Source organism: Lotus japonicus, chromosome 2 (assembly GCF_012489685.1).
Source record: "Lotus japonicus ecotype B-129 chromosome 2, LjGifu_v1.2".
In the NCBI taxonomy this organism is placed as follows: domain Eukaryota; kingdom Viridiplantae; phylum Streptophyta; class Magnoliopsida; order Fabales; family Fabaceae; genus Lotus; species Lotus japonicus.
Genome location: NC_080042.1, coordinates 72,003,530 through 72,029,200, shown reverse-complemented (window position 1 = coordinate 72,029,200; position 25,671 = coordinate 72,003,530). Strand labels below are relative to the sequence as shown.

At 37.5% G+C, this 25,671-nt stretch overlaps 5 protein-coding genes and 6 non-coding genes across 11 annotated transcripts; 4 read left to right on the top strand and 7 right to left on the bottom strand.

Moving 5' to 3' along the window:
- Nucleotides 1–894: 894 nt before the first annotated feature.
- On the bottom strand, nucleotides 895–2,435 carry LOC130735642 (pathogenesis-related thaumatin-like protein 3.5). Its single transcript, XM_057587567.1, has 2 exons — nucleotides 2,189–2,435; nucleotides 895–1,898 (listed from the first exon to the last, which is right to left on the bottom strand). Exons 1-2 carry the CDS (start codon nucleotides 2,244–2,246, stop codon nucleotides 1,174–1,176), a joined length of 783 nt encoding a protein of 260 aa, XP_057443550.1. The 5' UTR covers nucleotides 2,247–2,435; the 3' UTR covers nucleotides 895–1,173.
- Nucleotides 2,436–5,775: 3,340 nt separating this feature from the next.
- On the top strand, nucleotides 5,776–6,456 carry LOC130736988 (uncharacterized). Its single transcript, XM_057588762.1, has one exon. It carries the CDS (start codon nucleotides 5,776–5,778, stop codon nucleotides 6,454–6,456), a length of 681 nt encoding a protein of 226 aa, XP_057444745.1.
- A 469-nt stretch (nucleotides 6,457–6,925) lies between these two features.
- Nucleotides 6,926–11,046, top strand: LOC130736987 (uncharacterized). The gene is made up of 3 exons (XM_057588761.1): nucleotides 6,926–7,276; nucleotides 7,385–9,463; nucleotides 9,583–11,046. The coding sequence occupies exons 1-3, from the start codon at nucleotides 6,926–6,928 to the stop codon at nucleotides 11,044–11,046; spliced, it is 3,894 nt and encodes a 1,297-aa protein (XP_057444744.1).
- A 1,977-nt stretch (nucleotides 11,047–13,023) lies between these two features.
- On the bottom strand, nucleotides 13,024–13,167 carry LOC130741742 (small nucleolar RNA snoR138). Its single transcript, XR_009020624.1, has one exon. It is a non-coding gene; the product is annotated as a small nucleolar RNA snoR138 (small nucleolar RNA).
- A 102-nt stretch (nucleotides 13,168–13,269) lies between these two features.
- Nucleotides 13,270–13,399, bottom strand: LOC130741658 (small nucleolar RNA U19). Its single transcript, XR_009020544.1, has one exon. It is a non-coding gene; the product is annotated as a small nucleolar RNA U19 (small nucleolar RNA).
- A 496-nt stretch (nucleotides 13,400–13,895) lies between these two features.
- On the bottom strand, nucleotides 13,896–13,990 carry LOC130741643 (small nucleolar RNA R64/Z200 family). Its single transcript, XR_009020529.1, has one exon. It is a non-coding gene; the product is annotated as a small nucleolar RNA R64/Z200 family (small nucleolar RNA).
- Nucleotides 13,991–14,034: 44 nt separating this feature from the next.
- Nucleotides 14,035–14,116, bottom strand: LOC130741641 (small nucleolar RNA U54). Its single transcript, XR_009020528.1, has one exon. It is a non-coding gene; the product is annotated as a small nucleolar RNA U54 (small nucleolar RNA).
- Nucleotides 14,117–14,189: 73 nt separating this feature from the next.
- Nucleotides 14,190–14,264, bottom strand: LOC130741493 (small nucleolar RNA SNORD18). The gene has a single exon (XR_009020389.1). It is a non-coding gene; the product is annotated as a small nucleolar RNA SNORD18 (small nucleolar RNA).
- An 85-nt stretch (nucleotides 14,265–14,349) lies between these two features.
- On the bottom strand, nucleotides 14,350–14,430 carry LOC130741636 (small nucleolar RNA Z199). Its single transcript, XR_009020523.1, has one exon. It is a non-coding gene; the product is annotated as a small nucleolar RNA Z199 (small nucleolar RNA).
- A 2,446-nt stretch (nucleotides 14,431–16,876) lies between these two features.
- On the top strand, nucleotides 16,877–21,494 carry LOC130739310 (probable prolyl 4-hydroxylase 7). The gene is made up of 8 exons (XM_057591572.1): nucleotides 16,877–17,200; nucleotides 17,271–17,357; nucleotides 17,450–17,507; nucleotides 17,597–17,701; nucleotides 19,786–19,843; nucleotides 19,929–20,104; nucleotides 20,214–20,274; nucleotides 21,080–21,494. The coding sequence occupies exons 1-8, from the start codon at nucleotides 17,091–17,093 to the stop codon at nucleotides 21,385–21,387; spliced, it is 963 nt and encodes a 320-aa protein (XP_057447555.1). The 5' UTR covers nucleotides 16,877–17,090; the 3' UTR covers nucleotides 21,388–21,494.
- A 1,325-nt stretch (nucleotides 21,495–22,819) lies between these two features.
- LOC130735641 (transcription factor MYB35) lies at nucleotides 22,820–24,690 on the top strand. Its single transcript, XM_057587566.1, has 3 exons — nucleotides 22,820–22,952; nucleotides 23,052–23,181; nucleotides 23,889–24,690. The coding sequence occupies exons 1-3, from the start codon at nucleotides 22,820–22,822 to the stop codon at nucleotides 24,646–24,648; spliced, it is 1,023 nt and encodes a 340-aa protein (XP_057443549.1). The 3' UTR covers nucleotides 24,649–24,690.
- Nucleotides 24,691–25,671: the final 981 nt, after the last annotated feature.

Genomic DNA, 25,671 nt, shown 5'->3' with positions numbered 1-25,671 from the left:
CCTCAAAAAAGAGATGTGGATGAAACATTATCCATCTCCCCCTATAGAAACAAACACCGAGCATGAAAGATTCTCATCAAACTATTGCACTCTCATTGACTTCTGCTTGACTATAAAACAAACTGACATGTGATCCATGGGGGAAAGGCAGGTTTCATGTTCCTCCTTTCTTCCTTTCTTTTTGTCATTGATTTTTAAATGACCTCCATGTATTTAAAAACTATTTTAAAGTTGAACTGGAATACGAGGCCTGTGTATAATTATAGTGCGTGACACAATATGGAAAAAGTCTTCCCTAAACCATTATATTAATTTTAAAGACAGTTGGTGCTTAATTAAGTTGTCACTCTTTGGGAGGAGGCCTTTCTCATGCAATAGTCATAGATTGCATATTCAATGAAAAATTTAGGGTTGATGCCTCATGCCTCTTGAATAGCTACTCTTAAATGTTAAAGAAGGTTATTTTCCGAGAATTTGGTGGAGTGAGAAGTATAATGTGTTCATATCAAATTTATGAAATTGAACTGTCATTTGAATGGATCACTACTTTTTCAGACTTTAAATGAATGGCTCTCATCAAAGTTTGTACAAGTTTGAGAGGAAAGAGATGCAATTTTTTTATGATTCATGTGGAAAATTTAACATGAGAACTTAATGTGTATTATATGTGGACAATAGTTGTTTTAACTTTAAGGTGCATTATGTAAATAAACAAGGTAAAGCAGATGAGCTATTCATGCCTAGAATTCTAGAAAAGCGGCTACCATAGCTTCTTATTTGAGTGTATTTTCTTTAGGATTTGTCACTGAAGATTAGTCTCAGCATTAGGTAATTTGGGGAGGAAGCATCTATCTAAAAATTGGAACATAAATATTGAAATTCATAAAGAAAGTATTTATTTATCTAGGAGTATGTTTAATATTAATATTAGTGACAAAGAAAAGGGTTGCAGAGGGAAGGGGGGAATGTGTTCTTCATCAAGCTGCTACAGTTAACTAGTGCCCCTGAACTAGACACTTTACAAGTATCTTATAAGGTAACAATAATAGCAATAATCAATTTGAAGTACATAGTTTGATAGCAATATATCAAAGAGTGCCTTAAAAATCAAATGCTGATTTGATTCATCACCAACTTCTAATCCTGCTAAGCCAATGCAGGTTTAAACACTTTCTACTGAGATTTGTGCTCACCAGCATCACCCCAACCAGAAGGACAAAATGTTATTATATACTCTGAAGATCCACAACTCACCAATGGACTAGGTGTGTCAAAAGCATAGCTAAAATAACTGGGACAAGCATCCTTGAAAATTTTTGAGTACACACTTGGCTTGCATTTCTCAGGGCTGCCATATTCATTCCTACAACAGAACTTGTCATTATCGAAAGCCAAGCAAGCGCTTTTGCACGCCACAACCTCTCCCTTGGCATTTAAAACCTCAAGCTCATGAGGGCAACAGCTTTTGAGATCCTTCAAGCACCCTTGAATAGTGCACTTGGGGTTTGTGATCTTTGGTGTGACAGAAACAGGGATGTTGTAGCCGTCAACAATGCTCACATCATAGAAATTCGGCTTCCCTCTACCACCTTGAAGTGAGAACTCAACTAGTGTGACTGGAGGAGTACCTATGAGTCCATTGCAAGCAAGTCTTCCATCACAGTCCCCAGTTTCACAAGCCGGTTTCCAGTTCGAAGCGAAATTGCAGCCTGTTCTAGCCCAAATTCTACCACTCCATGTCCATGGTGCTACCACACGCTGTGTTTGGCCTGAGGCAAGGTAGAATCCACCCTCTGCTATCACTGGTTGGCCACTGTTTGGTGCTGTTGCTGGCCATATTGGAAAGGGGCATTTGTTGTGAATGTAGAATGTTACTTGATGAGCTTCTACATTAATCCCTGCAAAGTATTTTCATATGTTGAAATTTATGTAAATGTAAATGTATAAATAACACAACTTTTTAACACTTTTCCCTAAACCAATAAGTGCATGTTAAAAAATCATTTTACGACAATTCAAGTGACAAGCTTCGGTGATCAGTACCTGTCAGAATTGATTCTAAGAAAAGAAATGTTGATAAAAAATATTGTAAATAAGACCAAAATGGGATTTATATGAAAAAGAAAATTCCTAGTGTATCAAATGTTTAGGAATAGTAGATACTAGATAGTATGCAATTAGTAATTACCATACAAAATGGAAGGCAAGATTACAAAGAAAACGGCAATAGACATTGGCAGCTGCATTCTGAATCTGGTCACAAGTTGATAAATGAATGCTGGGAAGTGAACATCTAGTAGACCTTAGATATATGTGCATCTGGAGATTAAAGAGCCAATGAGAGTTTCTTCTTCAATTGCACTCTAAGATTCTACGTGGATACTGGATAGTCTTTACGGAAAAGGAAGATGATATTGATATTTAAGCAGCATGAAGGAGAGAGCAATAAACAACAAATGGGTTCGCAAATAGATTTACACGTGCACACTAGAGTAAGAGTGATGAGAATGTTGTTTTGGGATGAGATATAGAAGTTTTATATTCCATTATTTGATTTTGTTAAATGGGGATGAATTGTGATGGAACGAATTCCACCTCATTTCATTACACTAATATTTAATTTTAGAAGAGAAAATGGAAGATACAATGAGCTCTCAGTCTAAACTTTCTTTACACAAACAACCAATTGTTTTCCGTCACATCAGAAACTATAATAATATTTAAATTAAAATAAATGAAGAATATAAATATTTATCTCATTGGCATACTAAAATTTCTTTACACTAGCAATGCACGTTCAATAAACTCATTTTAGAACCCATCAATTTGGATAGAATAAAATGGAAACACCAGTAAATACTAAACCTATAACCAGTGGCGGATTCAACTTACAATGAGGGGTTCATCTAAATTGGCACTTACCCCTTACATAATATTTTTTGAACACCTGAAAATTTTAAATTATACAAGTAGACCAAATTTAGCACTATTTGCACCAAAGACTCGCACTCACTTACTTCCTCACTAAAAAATTGCACTTACCCCTAATATATTTTTATCGATGTGTTCATTTGAAAAATTTGAACACCTGACCCCGCATTCTGGACCCGCCACTACCTATAATAGTATTTTTCTACCTCTATCTATATTATATATTCAATATAAATGTTTTAAAATTATCAAATGTGTTTTGGAGTGAACTTTGGGGTATTTTTACCATCCTCCAGTTGGCTTTGGCTCGTGGAATTAGGAAGGTAATCGTGGAGCGTAATTCTTTTGTTGTTGTCACTCTAGTTAATGAGAGATGTGAGATGACTCACCCTTATGCTACTCTGGTTTTGCAAATCAGTGAGATGATGTTGAAGGACTGTGAGGTTATTTGTCGCCATGCACTGCGAGAGGCTAATCAAGTTGATGACTGTTTAGCTAATTTGGCCCACTCTTTGGACTTGGGCACTCATGTTCTTGATGTTCCTCCGCCTAGCTGTAGGAATTTGTTGTTTTTTGATGTTACAGGTGTTTCTTACCCGAGACAGTTTCGTTTGTAATTTCTGGGCTTAGTCCGCCCCAATAACCAAAATAAAATAAAATTAAGGGCAATACAGAAGTAAAGAAGTTGCAAACTATTTCGCTACGTGGAGTACCCAAACAATCTATATCTATATATATTAGTAAAGCTCACTTGAGCTAAAGTATTAAATACATAAAGACTTGAAAAAATAGTATTAATGAGATGATCAAATTCTTCACCTTTATCTTCATCACCTGCTTTAAGATGAAATTAAAAAATAAATAACAAATCAACCTTTCATCTCCAACGCATGTTGATACATAACAAAGATAAAAGTAACTATTGAAATGTAACTTAAAGCAATTAATGACTAACGCACCATATAATTATGGGTATCCACTATCCACAATTGTCACTTCACCTGCTAAAATTTGTAATTTTTTGAACGTAAATTTACTAATTTCAAGGGGTGTGCAGCTTCATTCTAGCTCCACTAATATAGAGGTAGTGGAGCTAGAACTTCATTTCTAGCTTATATAGAACTTTCATTCCCTTCATTCCTTGATGTATAACCACTTACTTAATGTATTAAACTATTTGATTGTTATTTAGTTGATTTTCCTTATGGATGGTTAGAGTTCTGTTTCTTATTTGTTCTAGCATCTTTAATTTTAAGATTTGGATCTTGCAGTGCCTAAATGATGGTATATGAAAAGTGAGGGTTTCTTTTTCTCCTTATCTTGGTCATTTTCAATTTCATGGTGTTTAGCTCTTGCCTTGTTATGTGTATCGTTGAAACTATACTTTTTAGCATGAAAGTTTTCTTTCTGAAATCCATTTGTTTCTTATTTTAGTCTTCCTCCAAGTACAAAGGTTTATGACACTATTGGGCATTGCAAATTCAAGAGATGAGTTGCATTTTTTATTTTGTTTCTGGTGTCTTTTGCTGAAACTTGGAGATGCTACGAAAAATCATTTTCTGTTTTAAAATATCTTGTTTTTTCTTTTTGCATAGTATTAATAGCATTGTACTAAATAATCAAATTTTATTTGTAATAAATATATTAAACTGAAAATTTTATAGCGTAAAAAATCATTCAACTACTTACATTAAATAGCAACATTCATAAACTTAAAATTTATTTGAGTTTTTCATTTCAAAAATATTAAAAATTAAAGCCAATATTAAAATAATATTTCTTAAAAAATAATTTCGATAAAATTGTTTTAAAATTAAAAATTTATATATATATATATATATTATATGTAAAGAAGACTTGAGGTTTATCATTAAATACATTAAAAAAAACTTAAATATCTTTGTATTAAAACACACTAAATAATAAAAAAAATTCTTTTGTAATAAATATATAAAGTAATATGATTAAAAACTGAAGAAAAAAAGTATTGTTTAAAGCTATTCAAATACCTACATTAAATATTCACAAAAAAACATACATTAGATAATAACATTTATAATTTTAAAAATTAACTTGAATTTTGCATTAGTAACAAAAATTAAGAATTAAAATTAATTTTGTTTGACAGAAAAATGCATTATCATTAATGCAATATTATTTTTTTATTTTTTATATCTTATTATTAAAATGTTTTTTTAGTGTATATTTATTTTTAAACTATAATAATTCTATGTAATGTAAAAAATATTGTATATAAACCTGTGCAACGCACAGGTATAATATCTAGTAAGATGGTATTTGTTTTCTTGCAAAATAAAATATTTAAACACTGTAAAGTTATTTTTCTCTGTCCCACCCATTCACAGGAAAACATGTAATTAACTAATTACCCAAGAGCTACCATCTAATAGGAACTAACATCAATGCGTTTATTACTACGAGAAGATGGAATTCCCTGCGTTCGCTCCCCTAGGGTTTTGGGTGCAGCCGTCAACGTCTAGGGTTTTTGAGCGTCGTCGTCGTTGACCTGTCGACTCCGCCGCCGTTTGACGTGGTCGTGTGGGCTCTCTTCAGTTCCTCTCTTCTTATTTTCCTTCTTCCACAGTGCTGCGATGTGGTTTTGAACTGGTCCACGCCTAGAGACTGCATGCGCCGCCGCTGACCTCCCTTGCCGTGCCGCCGCACTCTGCATAGTCAGCGACACTACTTCCCCACCGCTGGTTTGGGGTCTCCACGTCCAGTTTTTTTCCCTTTCCATTGCTGTGACTCGATTGGAAACCATTCTCTGTTTTTTATTCCTGTTTTAGCAACTGTTGTTGTGTTTGTGCGTGGGATCCAGTTTCGATGGTGAACGACTTTGATGTGGTGCTTGAAGGTGACGAGAACGAGGTGCTCAACCTTGGTGAGATCGTGGTTGATCCTTTGCTGGGTGAGGACGTCTGGCTCCTGGGCAAGGCCCTTACCCGCGCCCGTGTTGGTTTCGGTCCTCTCCGTGCCATGATGCTAGGTTTATGGAACTCTCGAAACTGCTTGGAGGTGCGGCATGTCGGCACCAATCTGTTCTCTTTCCGGTTCAAATCTACCAAGGACCGTGACCTGGTTCTCAAATCTGAACCATGGTTCTTTAACCGCCACATGTTGGCACTGAATAAGTTTGATGCTACTTGTAATCCGGTGGAGGTTCCAATGACTCAGGTCCCCTTCTGGGTGCAGGTTCACGGCCTGCCTTCGACGTTCCGAACAGAAACGGTGGCCCGATCGTTGGCGAAAGGCTTCGACGGTTTCCTTGACTGGGATCGGCGTCGGGATGGGGAATGTCTTCGAGTCCGAGTTTGGGTAAATATTGGCAAGCCTTTACGTAAGGGTCAGATGGTTGCGGTTGCCGGTCGGGATCCTTACAAAGCTGTTTTTAAGTACGAACAGTTGTACGACTTCTGCTTCCGGTGTGGACTGTTGGACCACCAAATCAGTGATTGTGTTGTGCCACGTGCGGAGGGTGGTATCCCACATCGTTTTGGTGCTTAGTTGCGAGCTCAGACAGAGAAATTTGCTGCACCGCGAGGGAGAACCAACAGGCCCGCGGGTCGACCAAGTCGTGTGAATAGGGAGGAGGGGAGGAAAAAAGGTGGTCGTGTGCAAGGCTTGGATAATGTGCAACAACCAGCCATGGAAACCGAGGTAGCAGAGGACCCCATTATTGATCAAAAAATGAAGGCCGTATTGGAGAATGATGAGGATTGGCTTGAGGATGAGGAGTACTACTCAGATGGGAATAAGGAACAGGAAGTACCAAAGGAGAAGCTAATGGGAGATGCCTTCAAAACTGCCATAACTTATGTTAGCGAGGATCTCTTGATGACGAACCAACGTAAGAGAGCAAGTGTTTTTTCTTCAGCACTTGGCTCGAGTAGCACGGGGGCCTCTCCCCCCTGAAGAAACTGAACTCTGATGGATTGGGATTGGCGGAGACCATGGAGCGGTCCCGCCCACCTCAATGAGGATCTTATCATGGAACTGCCGCGGGCTTGGGAACCTGGAGGCAGAACGGGCTTTGCGCAAGCTCATCCACTCAGAAGCTCCCGACATTACGTTTCTTATGGAAACGAAACTGTATACTTCGGAGATGCTACGTCATCGTGGGATTGGAGGTCTTTCAAACATTTTCCCGGTCCAATGTGGGGGTCGTGGAAGGTCTAGATCGGGTGGCCTTTGTCTTTTATGGCGCTCGGAGGTTGAGGTAACTGTTATTAATGCTTCTTTGCATCATATTCACTTTTCTGTTGTCCATTCGGACCACTTGGCTGTACCTATGCAGATTTATGCTGTTTATGGTTTTCCTGAGACTGTTAACAAACCAAGAACGTGGGAGTTGATTCGCCATGCACGCCCCATGGGTCTTCAACCATGGTTATGAATTGGAGATTTTAATGACAATCTTTCCCCGTCTGACAAGCTTGGTGGTGATCCCCCCAATGTGGGGCAGCTCCAGATTGCTAACCAAGCTTGTGCAGATTGTGGGCTTCACCAGGTGCCCTCTTCGGGCTATACTTTTACTTGGGCCAATAATATAGTCGGGCCAGGACGAGTTGAGGAGCGGTTGGATTATGCTTTAGTGAACCAGGCTTGGGCTGATTTGTGGCCAATCAATAAGGTGTCTCATCTTATACGCTATCAATCGGATCATAGCCCAATTGTGTTTCATTGTGGATCTCGCAGCTCTGAGATTCATAGACACCGAACGAGGATGTTTAGATTTGAGGAGGTTTGGCTTGAAAGCGGCGACGAATGTACGGAAATTGTTACTGAAGGGTGGGAGAACCAGGATTTATCGGTTCTCTCGAAAATTGAGCTGGTTGGTCGCTCTCTTGATGCTTGGGGTAGAGAAAAATTTGGAGATTTGCCGAAGCGAATTGCATATGCCAAGGCCCTCCTCCAACGGCTGCAAAGACAGGACCAAACTGAGCAAGTGGTTTTGGCGTACAGGGAGGCGGAGAAAGCGTTAGATGATTTGTTAAAACAGGAGGAGATAGCCTGGAGCCAGAGATCGAGAGCTAATTGGTTGAAACATGGGGATAGAAATACAAGGTTCTTCCATACAAAAGCTACTCAGAGGAAGAAGAGAAACCTGATCGAGGAAATTCATGATGAGCAGGGTAGGAAATTTGTGAGGGATCCGGATATTGCTCGTGTGTTGAAGGGATATTTTCAAAATATTTTTTCAACCTCTGATCCTGTTGGGGTTGAGGATGTCGCCTCTCTAGTGGCGGGGAGAGTCACCGATGCTCATAGGAGAATTCTTTCCCTGCCGTTCTCAAGGGATGAGGTGGAGGAAGCGTTGTTCCAGATGCACCCTACAAAGGCTCCGGGAGTTGATGGTTTTCCGGCGCTTTTTTATCAAAAGTTCTGGCCTATCCTTGGTGATGATGTTTCTGATTTCTGTCTCCGGGTGCTGAATGGGGAGACGTCGCCAGGTACGGTGAACCAAACTCTACTTGTCCTTATTCCAAAAGTTAAGAACTCAATTCTTGCAAATCAATTTAGGCCGATCAGTCTTTGCAATGTAATTTTTAAGATTATTACTAAGACCATTGCTAATAGAATGAAGTTGATTTTGCATAATTTAATTTGTGAGGCTCAAAGTGCTTTTGTCCCAGGTCGGTTGATAACTGATAACGCTTTGATAGCTTTTGAATGTTTCCACTATATGAAGAAGCGTATTTCAGGTAAAAGTGGTATGATGGCTCTTAAGCTAGATATGTCAATAGCTTACGATCGAGTTGAGTGGCCTTTTTTGCGAAGTATCCTCACTCATATGGGGTTCCCTATGCATTGGGTTAATTTAATTATGGATTGTGTGAGTTCTGTTAATTTTTCAATTATGTTAAATGGGAAACCACAACCGACTTTCGCACCCCAGCGGGGTTTGCGACAGGGAGATCCTCTCTCTCCTTATTTATTTATTCTTTGTGGAGAGGCTTTTTCAGCTTTGATCCAAAAATCCATTTTGAGTTCTTCATTGCATGGGATTAAAGTTGCTCGTTCAGCACCTGTAATTTCCCACCTCTTATTTGCAGATGATAGTGTTCTTTTTGCCCGGGCAAATGTTCAGGAAGCAGAATGTATCAAGTCCATTCTGGCAACCTACGAACGTGCTTCTGGGCAGGTAATCAATTTAGATAAGTCTATGCTGTCAGTTAGCCGGAACGTGCCAGAGAACTGTTTTATTGATTTGCAACAACTGTTGGGAGTAAAAGCGGTAGAGAGCTATGACAAGTATCTGGGATTACCCACTATTATTGGAAAATCAAAGAGTAGGATTTTCAGTTTTGTGAAGGAACGAGTGTGGAAAAAACTCAAGGGGTGGAAAGAAAAAACGTTGTCTCGTGCTGGTCGGGAGGTGCTAATTAAGGCAGTGGCTCAGGCCATCCCATCTTATGTTATGTCCTGTTTTATCTTACCGGATGGCTTGTGTGATGAGATTGAGAGTATGGTATCTCTCGCTTTTATTGGGGAGGGGATGTTACTCGTCGTGGTATCCATTGGAAGAATTGGAAAACTATGTGCCAGCCCAAACGGATGGGGGGGCTTGGCTTTAGAGATTTTAAATCTTTTAATATGGCTCTTGTGGCTAAAAATTGATGGCGCATTCAGAATTACCCGGAATCACTTTTGGGACGGGTCTTTAAAGCTGTTTATTTCCCTTCTAGTAACTTAATTGATGCTAAGAAGGGTTATCACCCGAGTTATGCATGGAGTAGCATCCTTAAAACGTCATCCATGATTCAGGAAGGTAGTTGTTGGAGGATTGGTAATGGAAAACAGGTTAGAATATGGGATGATAATTGGCTACCTAGCGGCCCTCCCATTATTTTTCGTCAGGAGATTGTTGAGGAGCAACGTTTGGTTAAGGTGGCTGATCTCCTCCTTCCGCACCATGGCGGTTGGAATATTCCCTTAGTTGAGTGGACTTTTTGTCCTTCCACAGCTGCTAGAATTTTGTCTATACCTCTTCGGCATCAGGATGCGATAGACTGTCTTTTCTGGTTGGGTACTGCTGACGAGGTGTATACGGTTAAATCCGGCTATGAGTGGCTCCAACAACTGGCTAACCAGAACTGTCCGTCTTCATCGCATGAGGTGGGTCTTGAACCGTCTCAGTGGGAAAAATTTTGGAAAGCTCCCAGTTTACCAAAAGTACGAGAGGTAGCTTGGCGAGTGTGCACGAAGGCTATACCAGTGCGTGTTAGGCTTCGCCGACGTGGTGTTGTTGTCGATCCTAGCTGTCCTCTGTGCGGGTTAAAGGAGGAGACCGTGGAGCATCTTTTCCTGCGATGTACTGTGAGTCGGGGTTGCTGGTTCGCTAGTAATCTGGGCTTGCGATCTCTTGCAGGTATGAAGATGGCTGAATTTATGGCTTGGGTTTTGAGAGAGATGGAGCTTGAGGTTGTGGCTGATGTGCAGCGGATCTTATTTGCTATGTGGGAGGCCAGGAATAAACTGATTTTTGAGGAGAAACCTTGGTCCGTGGCTTCGATTTTGGTTCGTGTTGCTAGCCTAGTGTGCCCCCCATCGACGTCATTCTCTTTGGCGCATGGTGGGCGGGGTCAAGGGCCAGGGAAATGGCTTCGGCCAGCTGTTGATGTGGTGAAGGTCAATGTGGATGCTGCGGTGGGGAGGGACAAGATGGCGGGATTTGGTATGGTGGCGAGGGACAACGCCGGGGAGGTGCTCGCGGCTGCTGCGAAGTTTCCAACACTTGCTCTTTCTCCAACAGTGGCTGAAGCATTGAGTCTTAGGTGGGCTATGGAATTGTCTGTGGATCTTGGGTTCCGACGCGTTCAGTTCGAGACAGATTGCTTACCCCTCTTTCAGGCGTGGAAGAAGGCGAATGGAACTTCTTATATATTTTCAATTATTTACGATTGTCGTAGTTTATTTTCAGCTTTTGACTATGTTGATTTTTCTTTTGTTCGTCGCCAAGGGAACTCTTGTGCGGATTATCTTGCTCGGCGCGCCTCTACCTTTCAGGATGTTGTCTGGATAGAGGAAGGTCCGCCGGAGCTTACTAGTTTTTTTCTTTCTGATGTATTGGCTTCTATGCCGGATCCTATTTGATTTATTTTAAGGTTTTTGTTGAGTTAAAAAAAAAAACTAATTACCCAGCTTTTTACCAGCAACCTAAAAAGTAAAAACTGTTGCAAATTCTCATACTATTGTTGAAAATTGTCATCGACTAATAATTTGGCAAACCTTTGAAATTGTGATTGGAAAGTGATTATGCGCATTTTTGAAACCTTAATCGTGAAACCGTCAGTAAAATAAATATTCTTGAAAAAACTCATATGTAAATCACAAACCGCTAAAATCGTTGGTAACCTCTAAATAAGCATTTACAAACCCACTTACTCCACTTTCTTCTTCTCATGTTAGCATAAATTATAAATAGTGATAGTTTTAAATACCATAAAATGCTCTTTATATTGTGGATAAGAATGCTATTTTTATAAATGAAAATAGCATTTTTATTCACAACAAAATGATTTTTATATCACAGACCAAATATTATAGATGAAAATAGATGTAAGTTACCAACAGAAAAAGGTCATTTGTAAATTACCGACGAAAAAAATCATAGATAATACTGATATCTTAAACCTTTGCTAATTTCCAATACTTATAAATTTCATCTAAAAAAAATTCCCTGCGACTTTTGGCCATCTTTTTCATGATTACTGACGTAAAGAACATTTTTCTTGTAGTTATTCAACTCTTTCATTATATTTCATTCAGCTTCAATCCATTATATTTCATCAATCCACACATAGCTTAAGGAGGTATTTGATAATCTGATCCCAACCCAAAAAGTCCATTAAATCTATTAAGAGGCCAGCCACTTGTATTCTAAGAATAGATGGATAAAATAAAACTTGAAGAAATCCTATTTTGATATGAAGAAAAGTGAGCATTGTCCATCCATTTTACTATGTGTTCTTCTGGTATTCTAAGATTGTTTGACATAGTTTCATTTTGGCCCGTTCTTCATAATGGTTTGCAGGTCAATGAGAAGAAATTCAGTTGTAAGCTTGTGGCAACGACGGCTTGTTTGCCGTGTTCGGCGACAGGGGAGGGTGATTTGCATTGTCTGAAGAAAATGGAATCTGGATCCTCTCCAGCAATGTTTTTTGTCCAGCCCCTCATGCAGCAATCTTGACCATTAGATGTATCTCATGGTTCAAAAAATTCTAGTACTGAAAATATGCTAATTACATTTTGAAAATTAATCTCAATTGTGAGATCAATCTAAGGGTGAAGGAACTGTAAGATACATCTAATGGTTAAGAGTACTGCAGGAGGGGCTGGACAAAAAACATTGCTGGAGAGGATCCAGATCCAAGAAGATGTCCCCACTCGCATGAATTGTGGCTTAGAATGGGGGCTTATTCATGGCCAAACTTTCAGGTTCCAATGCTGCAGCGGTACCCAAGCTTGAGGAATCAATGGGACAACGTTCACTGCGTGTTTATGAGATATATGAAAGTGACACAATAACATGGTTTTTGAAGCTCAACCTTAGCCAATTGATGAGGCTTGGCACCTGATATGCCATGAGCATGATGAATTCATTAAAGTTGGTTCTCCTATTCAATTCCTTCTTATGGTGGTGAGTTTGGTTTGGCAAATGTGTGGATAGCTTGGGATTGTAACTTAAGAAAAGTGGTGGGTGAGGTTGATTAAAACATGTAATTGTGCTGGTGGTGAACATTAAGAATTTGCAAACTTAATTTGTTTGTCTATGGAATTAGAGTGTCCGAAACTAAGAAGAGATAGAACAATAATAAAATAATTTGTTCCATCCATTCAAAAGTTTCAAGGGATATAAGTTAGTATACCCTTGAAAAAAGTTTCATGGGGTGATACCCTCTAAATTTTAGCCCCCGTGCGAACCGAAAGATCAAAAATATCAGTTCCTTTCAGCTTTCTGAGGAGGCTTTCACAAACAAGTATCAAAATTCACACCTTTGTCACATCCATCTTTCATTTGATTCAAGTTCAATAAAAACTTGATTTGATTCATAAAAGTATGGAAAAATAAAATATCCGAATTAGTCTGGTAAGGAAGAAAACAATAGCATCATTCCATAAAGACAAACAAATTCAGGTGTTTAGCATTTGATATGTGCCCCTGTCTGAACCAAACGATGTTAATGTATCACCGTTCCGTTATTCGGAGGCATATGGTAAGAGCAAGAACATCAGAAATGAACTCGATTAAAATAGTAATGTAAATATATTAAACTAAATATGCATGCAAATTTTGTAGAAAATGAAGGATTGGTAAAATGTAACAGGCTGCTTGAGGGACAACTAATGGGAGAAGTCAGAGAATCCAATTCAAAAAGCCTATTCACTAGTAAAACCAAATTAACATTTGGTTCAAGTTAATGTTCGCCCCCTAACTAAGTCACATGAAATTGATTATCTTCATTAGACTACTCAAAGGTGCGATTCAGAACACAAGGTGAGATGTTGCCAAGTGATATCACATTATTACTTTGAGTAATCATTCAAAAAATAAGGAATTCAAATTCCATTCATATTAATTTGATATACATTTTACTTTGGTTTACAATAATTTCTTTTGTGGAATTTTTGAAAATATAATAATGAAGTATAAAGATATATGAAATGTATGTCTCATGGCCAGTCCCAAATGGTAAAGGCAGCGACGCCGCTCCACAAGGCAATGGAATATGAGACAGATACCGGCGGAGATGCCACCCGTTAAGGCGGCGCCGTCAACGCCAGAAACATTGTTTTCCGACGGTTACTTGAGAACTATGCGAACACAGATACGTTCGCTCCCATTAAGTATTGAGACTCATTCGGAGAAATCTCCCGTCGTTAATTACAACCAAATTATCAAGCAAAAAGAATACACTAAGTAACAAATAATTAAATCAAAAATTCTGCTCAGTATGAAGAATTGTCATTCTCATTGATTTTGAAAATCTCTGAAGTCTGACATGTGAATTTTATTCTAAAATCTTCATAGCAGAAAATAAACACTTAGGATTGGAAATATTGAATACAAAACATGGCAATTGCTCTCATATACAATGAAATATCTTTCATGATTAGAATCAGAATAGCGTATACTGCAACTAAGGCAGAAAATCACAGAGCAATTTGCCACACACAAAATTCAATACAGAATTATAAAAAAATTGAGTTAAAAATAATAGATGATTGAAGATATAGAGATCAGAAATTGGAAAGGGTTGTCTGTCACAGTAATTCAGAAACACGGACCAATATAAACATCATCATATCTCTACACATTCGTTTCAAAAAACAATAAATCAGATCTAAACAGAGATTAACAGAGAATGATTTTGAAGGATAAGAAAAGTGTTGGTGAATCATCAGAGACTTAAATACTAGGAATCATGGAAATAAATCCAATCATATTGTTGCAGTTTTTTTTCTCATCACATGATAGCTATACAAAACCATAAACACAAAACTAGAAGAAATACTCTTAGTGGAGAGAGGAAACCAGAAAGGAGATCCGTTGTAGATTAGAGGATGAGCTGCGAGGAGAGGCAGGTGATTGAGACACTGTGAATAGCTCGCTTGGTGCAGCAATTTATAGGCACTATGCCAGGCGGTGAAGTATCGAGAAGGTGGAAACCCTAATATTGAAGTGAAGGTGGGGAATGGGCCAGATCCATATCAATTTCGGGCCTTTTTTTAGTTGTTTGTTTTGTTTTTTAATTGGTCTTTTTCTTTTTTGACATCCAATTGGTCCAATATTATTTATAAATGATTATAAAAAAATATTAACCGAATAATTAATATGTAATACATAAATGTAAATATATATATATATACACACACATAGATAAAGATTTCATGGACTTTGTGTCAATTTTCACATAAAATTACATTTAATCATTAAGAAAAACCTTCACGAAGATGAGAAAAAGTTTGATGCACCGACGGTGTAAAGTTTTTTTACACCGTCAACCAATCAGATTTCAATGATGTGAGAAAATCTCTCTTTTCCTTTAATTTATTTAATTGACATGTCACATCTTTGAAATCTGATTGGTTGACGGTGTAAAAAAACTTTACACCGTCGGTGCATCAAAATTAAACTCCACGAAGATTGTGTAAAGAAAAAACATAAAATTATATTCTTAAAATCCCATAAAAAATAAAGTTTCTCATATGGATTCTTCTTCATGATTCTCTCTTAACTAATGCCTAGGGGTTTAGCTCCATCGGGTAGTTTCCCTCGCTGCTCAAACTAAGATGAATCCATTACGCAGTGTTTTCGTGATTGTATCAACGCTCGGGGAATTTGGATCAAGTCTAGGGTGCCTTTAGATGCTGTGTTATTTCACTCTAGCTCGTGAGCTTCAGCTAGTTTTCTCGTCCATCATCAGAACTATCGCATGTTTGGATCATTCTTTGGAGGCTTTAGCGTTGGCACAATAACACAAGTTTTGGTGATACACCGCGGTTGATAATACATGTGACGCAACAAGTAGCGCCTATAATGGAGGGTGTGATTTTTTCTTTACATCTTTTGTCATAACACATCTTGTTCCAGTAGATTTCTTTGGACTTGTCTGAGTACCACTTCAGTCAAGCTTAGTACCAATGGTAGCTTCATTTGCCACATGCAGCATATTGGATGTGATGACCTCATTCGTAACACTTCTACATATTGGTTGGGAGGTTTCTTAGGTTTCTCGATGAGGTCGTGTGTTCTTTCTACTAAACTTTTGGCCATCAAGCATGACCTTCTTTTAGCATGGGAGTCAGGTTATAGACATGTCATTTGTGAGTGCAACTCGTTGGATGTTATTAAAGTGCTAGAATCTCCTCCTCTGCGAGCTTTCTTGATGTAGATTGTTGATATTTCTACTCATTTGTGGCCTGTGTCTTTCCAACATGTTCGGCGTGAGGCTATAACGTGTTTTGACAAGCTTGCTTCTTTGGGTTTGTGCTTGCAATTTGCTCATCGAATATGGTCCTTACCCCTTGCAGAGCTGGATCCTCTTCTTGCTTCTGACATACATTATCATACCGGCTTAGTGTAATTACATGTGAGGGTGAAAATGAGTCATAAAGTTTTTATCCCTAGCCTGCTCAATTATAATTTTCATCTAACTTCTTCTCATGATAATTTTTACATATGATGATCATGATAGGATAACAGACGAAATTGTGTTATCTTATCACGTTGGCATAACAAACAACAAATATTAGCATAATATAATTATATTATAATATCACGTCTTTTTATCCTACCAACCAAACAAAACACTACACAACAAAATGTTTGGAATAAAAGATATCAAGTAATGTTTTCTCACCTATAATTACTTCTACATACTAAATTGGGAATCAATTTGATATCTTGAAAATATAAAAATATTTAGTTTTTCTCCATTAGAACAAGCTATCCTATAAACATTACTCATCATTTTAGTTGAGTTTACCTCTAATCACTACTCAAAAAACATAGTGGTATCTCATGTATGGAGGCTTCACCTACTCACCAATCACCCCCCACCCCCCCCCCCCCCCCCCCACAAAGTCCCTTTTGGGGTTTTTTTTGAGGGTTTAGAGAAAGAGATTATTGTTATTTACCGTGTGTTTATTATTGTCACGTCGTGTAAAAGCAGTATATGATTATATCCACAACCAAACGAACACTAACAACAAAATGTTTGGAATAAAAGAAGGACCCATTTGGAGTAATGTTTTATCACCTCACTCACCCCTTTGGGCCTCTGGGGTTTCTTTTGGGGTTTTAGAGAAAAGAGATTATTATTATTGTAATATTTACCGTGTGCTTCTTTTTTACTTTTTTTGGGTAAAAGAATCTTCGAGAAAGAAAGGGGTGTTTGTTTCAAACAGACAGTAGAACTAGAAACAGAGGGCAGAGACAATCGAAAACCAAAACCGGTGTGCGTCTTGTTGAATTGTCTGTCTCTCTTGAAACGACAAAATCAATCAAAACTCCATTCTCTAATCAACATTCACTTTCACACGCACACCACTTCATCTCTCTCTCTTTCTCCTTCTCACATTCTCTTCATTCACACAAAACGCTCCTTTCTTCTTCTTCTTCTGATTCACCTCCAATGGATCCTCACCGTTTCCTCCTTGTTATCCTCTGCTGTTTCCTCTGCTTCCTCCCTGATCTCTCTATTTCTGCAATTCGATTACCCGGATTGCCTGAAGATAAAACCAGGTAATCAATCACACCCCACACCCCTTGTTTCAATTTCTCTTTCACCATTTCTAAATATCACTGTTTCCAGGCATGGATCGGGGTTGGGGTTGAACACAGATGGCTCTTCTGTAAAATTTGATCCCACGCGTGTCACTCAGCTCTCGTGGAGTCCTAGGTACCTCTTTTCCTATGTTAGCAAATGGGTTTGCTTTGGTTTTACTCTTTCTTTTTTTATAATATTTTTTTCTTGTGAATTATGATATGCAGGGCTTTTTTGCACACTGGGTTTTTATCAGATAAAGAATGTGATCATCTAGTAAATCTGGTTAGATTTATTACATTTTGTTCTGCTTGTTTTAATTAACATATTATAGTGTAGATTATGGTCAGTGTCTGATATTTTGTGATAATTAGGCCAAGGATAAGCTGGAGGTGTCTATGGTGGCGGATAATGAATCCGGAAAAAGTATAAAGAGTGAAGTCAGAACGAGTTCTGGGATGTTTCTTAACAAGGCACAGGTACAGTCAGTCAACATTTATGTTCTGTCTATGTCAAAAATTTGATTCTTATTGTGATTGTAATATCTAGCATAGGAAGAAGCATGGGTGGCAATTTATTTATTTTTGATTAATTTTTTTGGCCTGTGCATTATTGGAACACATGATTCTTGTTATTTTCTTAGGATAAGACTGTCCTTAATGATGAGAAACGTATTTGATTTGGCGTTTCAACGGCAAAATGTGGATTGAATTATACTTTGCATTGAAATGAAAGTGCCCCATATACATAGTTATAAGTAAACAAGGGAATGTTCATATGATTTTTCGTCAAAGATATTCTGAAGCTATCGAAGAATCCTCGAGTTCGTGATAGTTTTTTTGCTTTGTACTTTCTTGAGGGAACTAGGATTATTGTTAGTGAAGAGGACTTCATCAGGACACTACCAGCTCTTTGATGCTTGACATCAACGAAGAAAATGCTGGCTTGAGCTATTTTTGTCATTTGGAATCCTTTTGAGTGACAAGAACGTATTGCATAGCCATTTTAACTTGTTTCAGGCCTCCAACTTTTTCATATCATGTTGTATAAGTTATTATTTGTTCTTCATCATCTACTCTTCGTAATTATCTTGTTCCAGAGGTGTTAGTTCATTGTTCTCTTGCTCCTCTGCTTCGCAAAATCCAGATTTCCTGCTACTTTATCATCATCTTGCTTTCTATAACCTTCCGCTTGAAATCCCCAGTGGTCTTACTTGTGAGCTTATGTTAATTCTTATCTGATGCAGCCTAGGAATTTGTTTTAATTTAGGGACTTAGAGTTGGTTTGAAAGGAAATTGTGGAAATAGGTTGGGTAGATATGTGGGATAAAGGATATGTGTGGAGGAGTTCTCCTCCTTGGAAAGAGCTTATATGATCAGCATTATAATCCTAAGTAGGGAAGAAAGAGCCAGGTTAAGTATCTCATTATGCTTCACTTCATGATTTATGATAGGACATTATGACATCGTTCGATCTACGTTTCCACCACCACTTATTGGGAAAAGAATTGTGTTCTTGAATGCTTCAGTTAATACTGATCTGAATTGCATAGAAGATGCCTATTTATAGAACCCATGGGACTCTAGGACTGAGTGGACTCTTTACTGACTAAATTAATGACTTTTGACCTAATTATGAGATTGGAGTTCTCCAGAGTCTAGACTGAAGTCACTTATCAAATACACGGTACCATGACTCTTGAGTGGTTCTAGTCTTAAATACATAGAAATATAGAATGACTCTTTGGTAAATAAAATATCTATTTCTCTTATGTAATAATCATCATTATCCCAACACCTGTTTCCTCAGCATAAAGTTGGTTTCATGGATGAAAAAATTGACGAGAAGATATTGTTGAATGATGCCTATTGTTACGGACTCACAGGCAGTCCAAGTCTTACTGAACTACTATTTTATCTCACCTTTACCATCCAAAATTTCATTATAGAAATTTTTTAGGGTGTGTTTATGCAATGAAAACTTGGTCTTATCTGCTTCATAGCTAATGAAAATCATTGCTGCTGTGTGGCAAAGAAGTGAATGTTGCATTCAAATTTGTGCACATATGTATAGCACTGACACTCACGTAGATGGTGAGAGTTATGTCCAGATAGTCTATCATTGATTCCAATTACAGTTGCACAGCTATCAAAAGACTCATGGTTTAAAGAGAGTATTCCTTCTCATGTCGAAATAATTTATTTGAAGTTGTTAAGCACAAATAAGGAGATTGAGATCCAGAGAGAACAACCAAAAGACGAGTGTTTGAGTTGCCTGTGAGACAGAAAGTGTAGCCAGTAAATTGTATTTAGTGTAACCGAGTGAGATGGCTTGTGTATCTTACTTATAGTTTTACGTAAAGACTGACTTTGAATCTATGGTCATTAATAACTCCTCAAACTAGACTGGGGAAAATTAGGCAAAATCTCTGCACAAATTCTTATGACAAAGTAAGGATGCTTTCGTGAGCTAAAGTTTTACTCTAAGAAAGCTGTTTTACATTTGTGCTTTTAATTATTGAATTTGAATGGTTATTTACTCTTTCTTTTATTTAATCTTTAAGGATGAAGTTGTTGCTGATATTGAAGCCCGAATTGCCACATGGACATTCCTTCCTATAGGTAAGTAGACAATATCATTCTTTGGCCTATTTTAGTATTTGTTTTTTGTTAACTAGAATTTGATTATCTGTCTCTAATGCATCAGAGAATGGTGAGTCTATACAAATATTACATTATGAGAATGGTCAGAAATACGAACCCCATTATGATTACTTCCATGACAAGGCTAATCAAGTTATGGGTGGCCATCGTATTGCCACTGTATTGATGTATTTGTCTGATGTTGGGAAAGGTGGGGAGACAATTTTTCCCAATGCTGAGGTAAAGTCTTCCTCGTGTCTTTGATTCTCTGATGTTCCCTTTTTAAATGAACACTCCCCCTTTCCTCCAAAAAATATCGTTTGAATTATTAACTAGTTCGCTTCTTCAGTCGAAGTTGTCACAGCCAAAAGATGAGAGCTGGTCTGAATGTGCCCACAAAGGATATGCAGGTATATATTTTCCTGATAGTTTTTCGAACTATTAACGCATTTTTATGTATTGGGCTATTATTTATTTTGAACAATATCAAAGAAACTTACATTCAAACTTCTCTGGTGCTTAATGTTGTGGTGTATATAATTTTGCTTTACCCTTTTAGACTAGAGGATACTACAAGAACATTTGTCTGTGCTTATGGGCTTGGTTGGGTCATGTTTAACTTGGCTGATATATTCATTAGGCAAATTCTTTGGACCTTGCCCTGGCTAATTAATGTGTCAAGATTGATCTGACACAATGTTTAGACATTGTATAAAATTTGACATATACATACATAAGTAAAATATTTGTAGAAATATTAAATGGTGGTTAATTAGGCAGTGCATCTCTTCAGGCTAGGTCAATATGAAATGTGGTCATAACCCAGGCTCCTATACATAAGTCACCATCATTATATTTAGTTTAAAACTACTCCTATGTTTTCTCGCAGCTAAAACTTCCGAATGTTGCAACTTGTAGAAGTTTTAGTCCTTACTTTGTTTCTTAGCATCTTTCTTCTTGGGCATATGTTATATCTTAATCCAGCTAGTTTTTGGGGTTAATTAATGATTGACTCAACCATCTTGCTGAGTTATCTTTCTTGCAGCATATCTGAGTTTTCTTTGCAGCAGCTATAGTTTATAGAGCCTGCTTTTATTTTAGGAGTATTTTCTTTTAATCTCTTGTCTGCTTATATGATCTATAATATAACAGCCGGCTTTCCTATTTGTTAGCGTAGGCTTTGAGTTCTAATACTTTCAGTTTCTGTTATTTCAGTAAAACCTCGGAAGGGTGATGCCTTGCTATTCTTCAGTCTTCATCTCAATGCAACTACAGATAGTAACAGCTTGCATGGAAGCTGCCCAGTCATTGAGGGTGAGAAGTGGTCTGCAACGAAGTGGATTCACGTGAGTGACTTTGAGAAGGCAATCAAGCAAGATGACAATGGAGACTGTACGGATGAGAATGAGAATTGCTCTAGGTGGGCTAAATTAGGTGAATGTGTGAAGAACCCACTTTATATGATTGGTGGTAAAGGTGTTAAAGGTTACTGTATGAAGAGTTGCAATGTTTGCTCCTCTTAGGGAGGCTGTTGCAATTTCTTTGCCTTGAAATGGATGTATTGTAGAGTCATAATACATTGTCAAATATCTTGTATATAATATTGAGTAATGACATTCATTTTTGCTGATGGCATAGTTGTTTCTGTTTTTGATCTAGCTACTTGTGAAGAGTAAAAACACAGGAAATTTAGCCATATTCCATAGATCTGAGTTATGAACTGTGTGTACTCCTCGGCCAGATTATCAAGAGGGTTCATAGATTGCATGCTATCATACACTTGGGATTTAATCTGATCCTTTCATACTATTATCTGTTATACATTCTCGCTTATTCATTAGTTCTCTCTTCTGATTCCTGAGGTGTTCCTGTAATTGGTATGGAAGAGAACAATTCAATTTGCTGTTAATCTTTCCATGGTTGCATTGCTAAAGATGGAATAAATTAACTATTGAAAACTATACTCAGTCATTCTTGGCAAGTTGAATGAAGTTATAGGCATGCCTCTTAATTTAAAACTATACAGAATGGCTTCATTATTTAAATATTTTACCTGAAGATAATGACATCTAAGTTATTGGTCCATAATATTAGCAGTTTTGCACTCTATAATTAAGGCTATGTTTGGATATTCGACGGTCTCAGTGCAAACAGATATAAACTCGCACTTCAAAATAAAATGAAAACCTTATGGATCGTGATGAAACTCCATTCACGTTCCATTTAACCGGTAGTCAAGCACGGTCAATTAATCTCTCCAAAGGGATTGGTGTAAATTAAAAATGTAACCCATTAAATGCATAGGTCCTGCAATCTCTTGTACAAGAAAGTGTGATGTAAGCAAAAGCTGATGCGAAGCTATACGTGACATGTTCCTATTTGTTAAACATTGCTTAAAAAAACGAAAAAAAGTAAATGATACTAGGATTCATTTTCATACATTATTGATAGAGACTTTAACTGTATGAATCTAACTTGGTACTGTACTGCTGAAGAGAGGCATGTCAGCCTTGTACCATGCATTGTCAGTTTTGAGTGCAGGTCATTAGAGGGTATCACAAGATTCACAACCAGACCATTGTCAGTTTCAACTAAATAGGTCATTCAAATTGTACCTGACATATATATTGCTATTGGGAGCCAAGCTAGCATATGAGAGAGAGAGAGAGAGAAGAAGGAATGGAAGGCACTTGTATTATATGTTTCTGATGTCATACAAAAGGCTTTGGTTTTCTATTTTGTTTACAGAAAGAAGAGTTATAATCATGCAATTGTTGTTATTAGGAGCCAAAAACTTGCATGCTTTTCTTGCCTCTTTCATATCTTAAACATTAGGCCCTTTCACCACTTTAAAGTTAGTTAACCTTCAATGCACATTGCATCACCATTACATAATTCATTCAGTGCTTTCCTTCACATACATCTCTGCTTCTGTTTTCCATCTCTCATTCAAAAATGGGAAGACCTCCTTGCTGTGATAAGTCCAATGTAAAAAGGGGCCTTTGGACTCCAGAGGAAGATGCTAAAATGCTTGCTTATGTATCCAATCATGGAATTGGAAATTGGACATTGGTTCCAAAGAAAGCAGGTTTGCTCACTCCCTTCAGAAATAGGGAAATTGTAACCAGGATTCATAATTTCATATGGTACATTGCAAGTTTACATTTTTTTTTGAACTTGTTTGCAGGACTGAACAGATGCGGCAAGAGTTGCAGGCTAAGATGGACTAACTACCTAAGACCTGATCTCAAGCATGATGGTTTTACTCCCCAAGAAGAAGAGCTCATAATTAATCTTCATGGAGCTATAGGCAGCAGGTATGTTGTACTCATTATATTAAGAAAAAATCTTGTAATATGAAATCTATGAAAAGAGACACAAGAAAAAGCAAAATAATTATGTTGCCTATAAAGTAAAATATATTGGTGCTTAACATACCTGCTGTACCAGAATCTTACATCATATTTGTATGTCTCAACTACATTATATACTATTCACCTATTTGTTCATTTTGGAAAGTGGATCTATTTCTTAAGTGTTTATCATAAATTCCATGCCATCTGATCGAGGTGTAGAGGGGTGCAACTTGCTAAATTTAGTCTTCTAAATAGCTATTACTCTCAGAAAATTAAGCAAAATTAGTGTGACAAAATGTTATGCAGTTATTGGTTTATGAAATATGAGGAAAATATTGAAAGAATGAACTAACCATAACATTAAAGACATGACGACTGTATACCATTTTTTTCTCTGTTTTCCTGGGATTCGGGTTCCCTACAGTCAAGAGATCTGAGCCGCCCGATTAATAGCGGTCGCCTCAGATTTTTCATAACGATCAAATGATATATGTGTCTAAAAAATCTGAGCTGCTTGATCAAGATCGGACGGCTTAGATTTGTTGACTGCATGAATTTAGGGAACCCGACACCGCAGGGAATCAATTTCCAATTACCTGTTATCCTTTTTTTAAGATAAAAACCCCTTCACCTTATTTGGAATATCTCCTTGTTGTTTTTTAATGTAGGTGGTCTTTAATTGCAAAAAGATTACCTGGGAGAACAGACAATGATGTCAAAAACTACTGGAACACAAAACTGAGGAAGAAGCTTATGAAGATGGGAATTGATCCAGTAACCCATAAGCCAGTGTCACAGGTTCTCTCTGACTATGGAACCGTTAGTGGACTACCAAGCACAGAAAACCAAATGAGTTTTGTCAACAAGGAGGACTTGATGAGCAACATGTCAATGGTGGAGCACACAGAAGAGGATCAAGCTCACTCTTGGGAACATCAGGTTCAGTACCAAGTCATGAACCCAGAGAATGTGCAACCACATGTGTTTAGTGAAGCTGCGTCCTCAAGCTCATCTTCATCTTCCTCTAACCTCACGCAATTATGCTCGCCGCCACAATCCTATTCTTGCCAAACTTCTCAGACTCAAATCATTGCCCCTCCTTGTTCTTCCTTTGATTGGAGTGAGTTTCTTCAGTGTGATCCATTTGTGTGGTCAGAGTTTCAGCAGCTGCAACAGTGTGAGTTGGAGAAGGTTATGTCATCATTGAGTTCCACTGGTCAAATTGAAAATGGAGTTGAACCTTCCAATAATGTTAATTCCAATAGCAATGGCCAAGACAAGCAAGGTGCTGCAGGGGAGGGTTATGGGGCTGTTGCTTGTGAAGGCCATTCATCTTCAGGGAATTCATTTGTGGATGGTATTTTGGACAGGGATAGTGAGATAAGAGCAGCATTCCCAGAACTTTTGGATGCTTCTTTTGATTACTAAGTGCTTGTATCACACAGTTTGCTATTTCCGAATGATCTTCAGAATAACTAAGGGTGTCTTTAGATATCAGTTTAGTGTTATATGAATGAACTTCCATTCTAATCATAAGAATGTTCACATTTTGTCTCAAAATGAGTGTTAATGTTCATTTGTCATGAGTCATGACAATAGGTATCGAAACATAGTCTAAATAGTAGACTTTCACGTTAGATTTTGTGTTTGTTTAGATGCAATTTGCAAAGATGTTTACAAAGATGTTTTTGGATAATAGACTGCAATTTGCAGTTTAGATTTGAATTATGATAGGGAAATTGATCTTAGTTCAATACTTCAATTTCTAGGTCGTCTATCTAAAATATTATTGCTATCAGGGACGGAACCAGAAAAAATCGTTTAAGGGGGCGAAAATTTAACACATGCTAAATAAAAATTACAATATCTAACTTATACTATTAGCATTCCCGTAAAATTAGATTCAATTATCATCATATGTCCCAAAATTAATTGGAGTAATTGTTAAAATATTCTTTTTAACAATAACTAATTTTATATTTTATTTTTCGGTATCATTTTCACTGTTTTCTTCTTTCTATAGCACATCAACCCTTATATATTTGTCTTCTTCCTCTTTTATTTCTATGTGTAAATATATTACTTCCTTAGTATATTTATTTTAGGCTTAATTCCACTTTTCGTCCCTGATGTATGATGATTGTGCGATTTTAGTCCCCTTATTTCTAAACGAGCAATTTGCATCCCACATGTTTTCACCGTCAACAGTTTTAATCCTTCCGTTAATATTCTGTCTAAATTTGATGACGTGGACTTCATTAGTTGAAGTGACACACAAAAAAAATCCACATAGATAATTATTATCCAAATCATTTCAAATAATACATTAAAACCCCAAAAAACTCCCCGCCTCCTCTTCTTCTCCCCTCTCACCCATCACACGGTGATTCACACCCAAAACCCCATAGCCAAAAGCTTAACCCCAGAAAACCCGTTTGCAAAACCACCATC

Excerpts from the sequence above, each read along its gene's own strand:
- LOC130739310 (XM_057591572.1), top strand. The coding sequence starts at position 17,091 with ATGGATCCTCACCGTTTCCTCCTTGTTATCCTCTGCTGTTTCCTCTGC. Across the intron at positions 17,702-19,785 it reads TGTTTCTTAACAAGGCACAG|GATGAAGTTGTTGCTGATAT; the intron begins GTACAGTCAGTC and ends TTAATCTTTAAG. Across the intron at positions 20,275-21,079 it reads TGCCCACAAAGGATATGCAG|TAAAACCTCGGAAGGGTGAT; the intron begins GTATATATTTTC and ends CTGTTATTTCAG.
- LOC130736988 (XM_057588762.1), top strand. The coding sequence starts at position 5,776 with ATGGTGAACGACTTTGATGTGGTGCTTGAAGGTGACGAGAACGAGGTG.
- LOC130736987 (XM_057588761.1), top strand. The coding sequence starts at position 6,926 with ATGAGGATCTTATCATGGAACTGCCGCGGGCTTGGGAACCTGGAGGCA. Across the intron at positions 7,277-7,384 it reads TTTATGGTTTTCCTGAGACT|CTTGGTGGTGATCCCCCCAA; the intron begins GTTAACAAACCA and ends CCGTCTGACAAG. Across the intron at positions 9,464-9,582 it reads AGGGGATGTTACTCGTCGTG|AATTACCCGGAATCACTTTT; the intron begins GTATCCATTGGA and ends TGGCGCATTCAG.
- LOC130735642 (XM_057587567.1), bottom strand. The coding sequence starts at position 2,246 with ATGCAGCTGCCAATGTCTATTGCCGTTTTCTTTGTAATCTTGCCTTCC. Across the intron at positions 1,899-2,188 it reads CTTGCCTTCCATTTTGTATG|GGATTAATGTAGAAGCTCAT; the intron begins GTAATTACTAAT and ends AATACTTTGCAG.
- LOC130735641 (XM_057587566.1), top strand. The coding sequence starts at position 22,820 with ATGGGAAGACCTCCTTGCTGTGATAAGTCCAATGTAAAAAGGGGCCTT. Across the intron at positions 22,953-23,051 it reads ATTGGTTCCAAAGAAAGCAG|GACTGAACAGATGCGGCAAG; the intron begins GTTTGCTCACTC and ends ACTTGTTTGCAG. Across the intron at positions 23,182-23,888 it reads CATGGAGCTATAGGCAGCAG|GTGGTCTTTAATTGCAAAAA; the intron begins GTATGTTGTACT and ends TTTTTAATGTAG.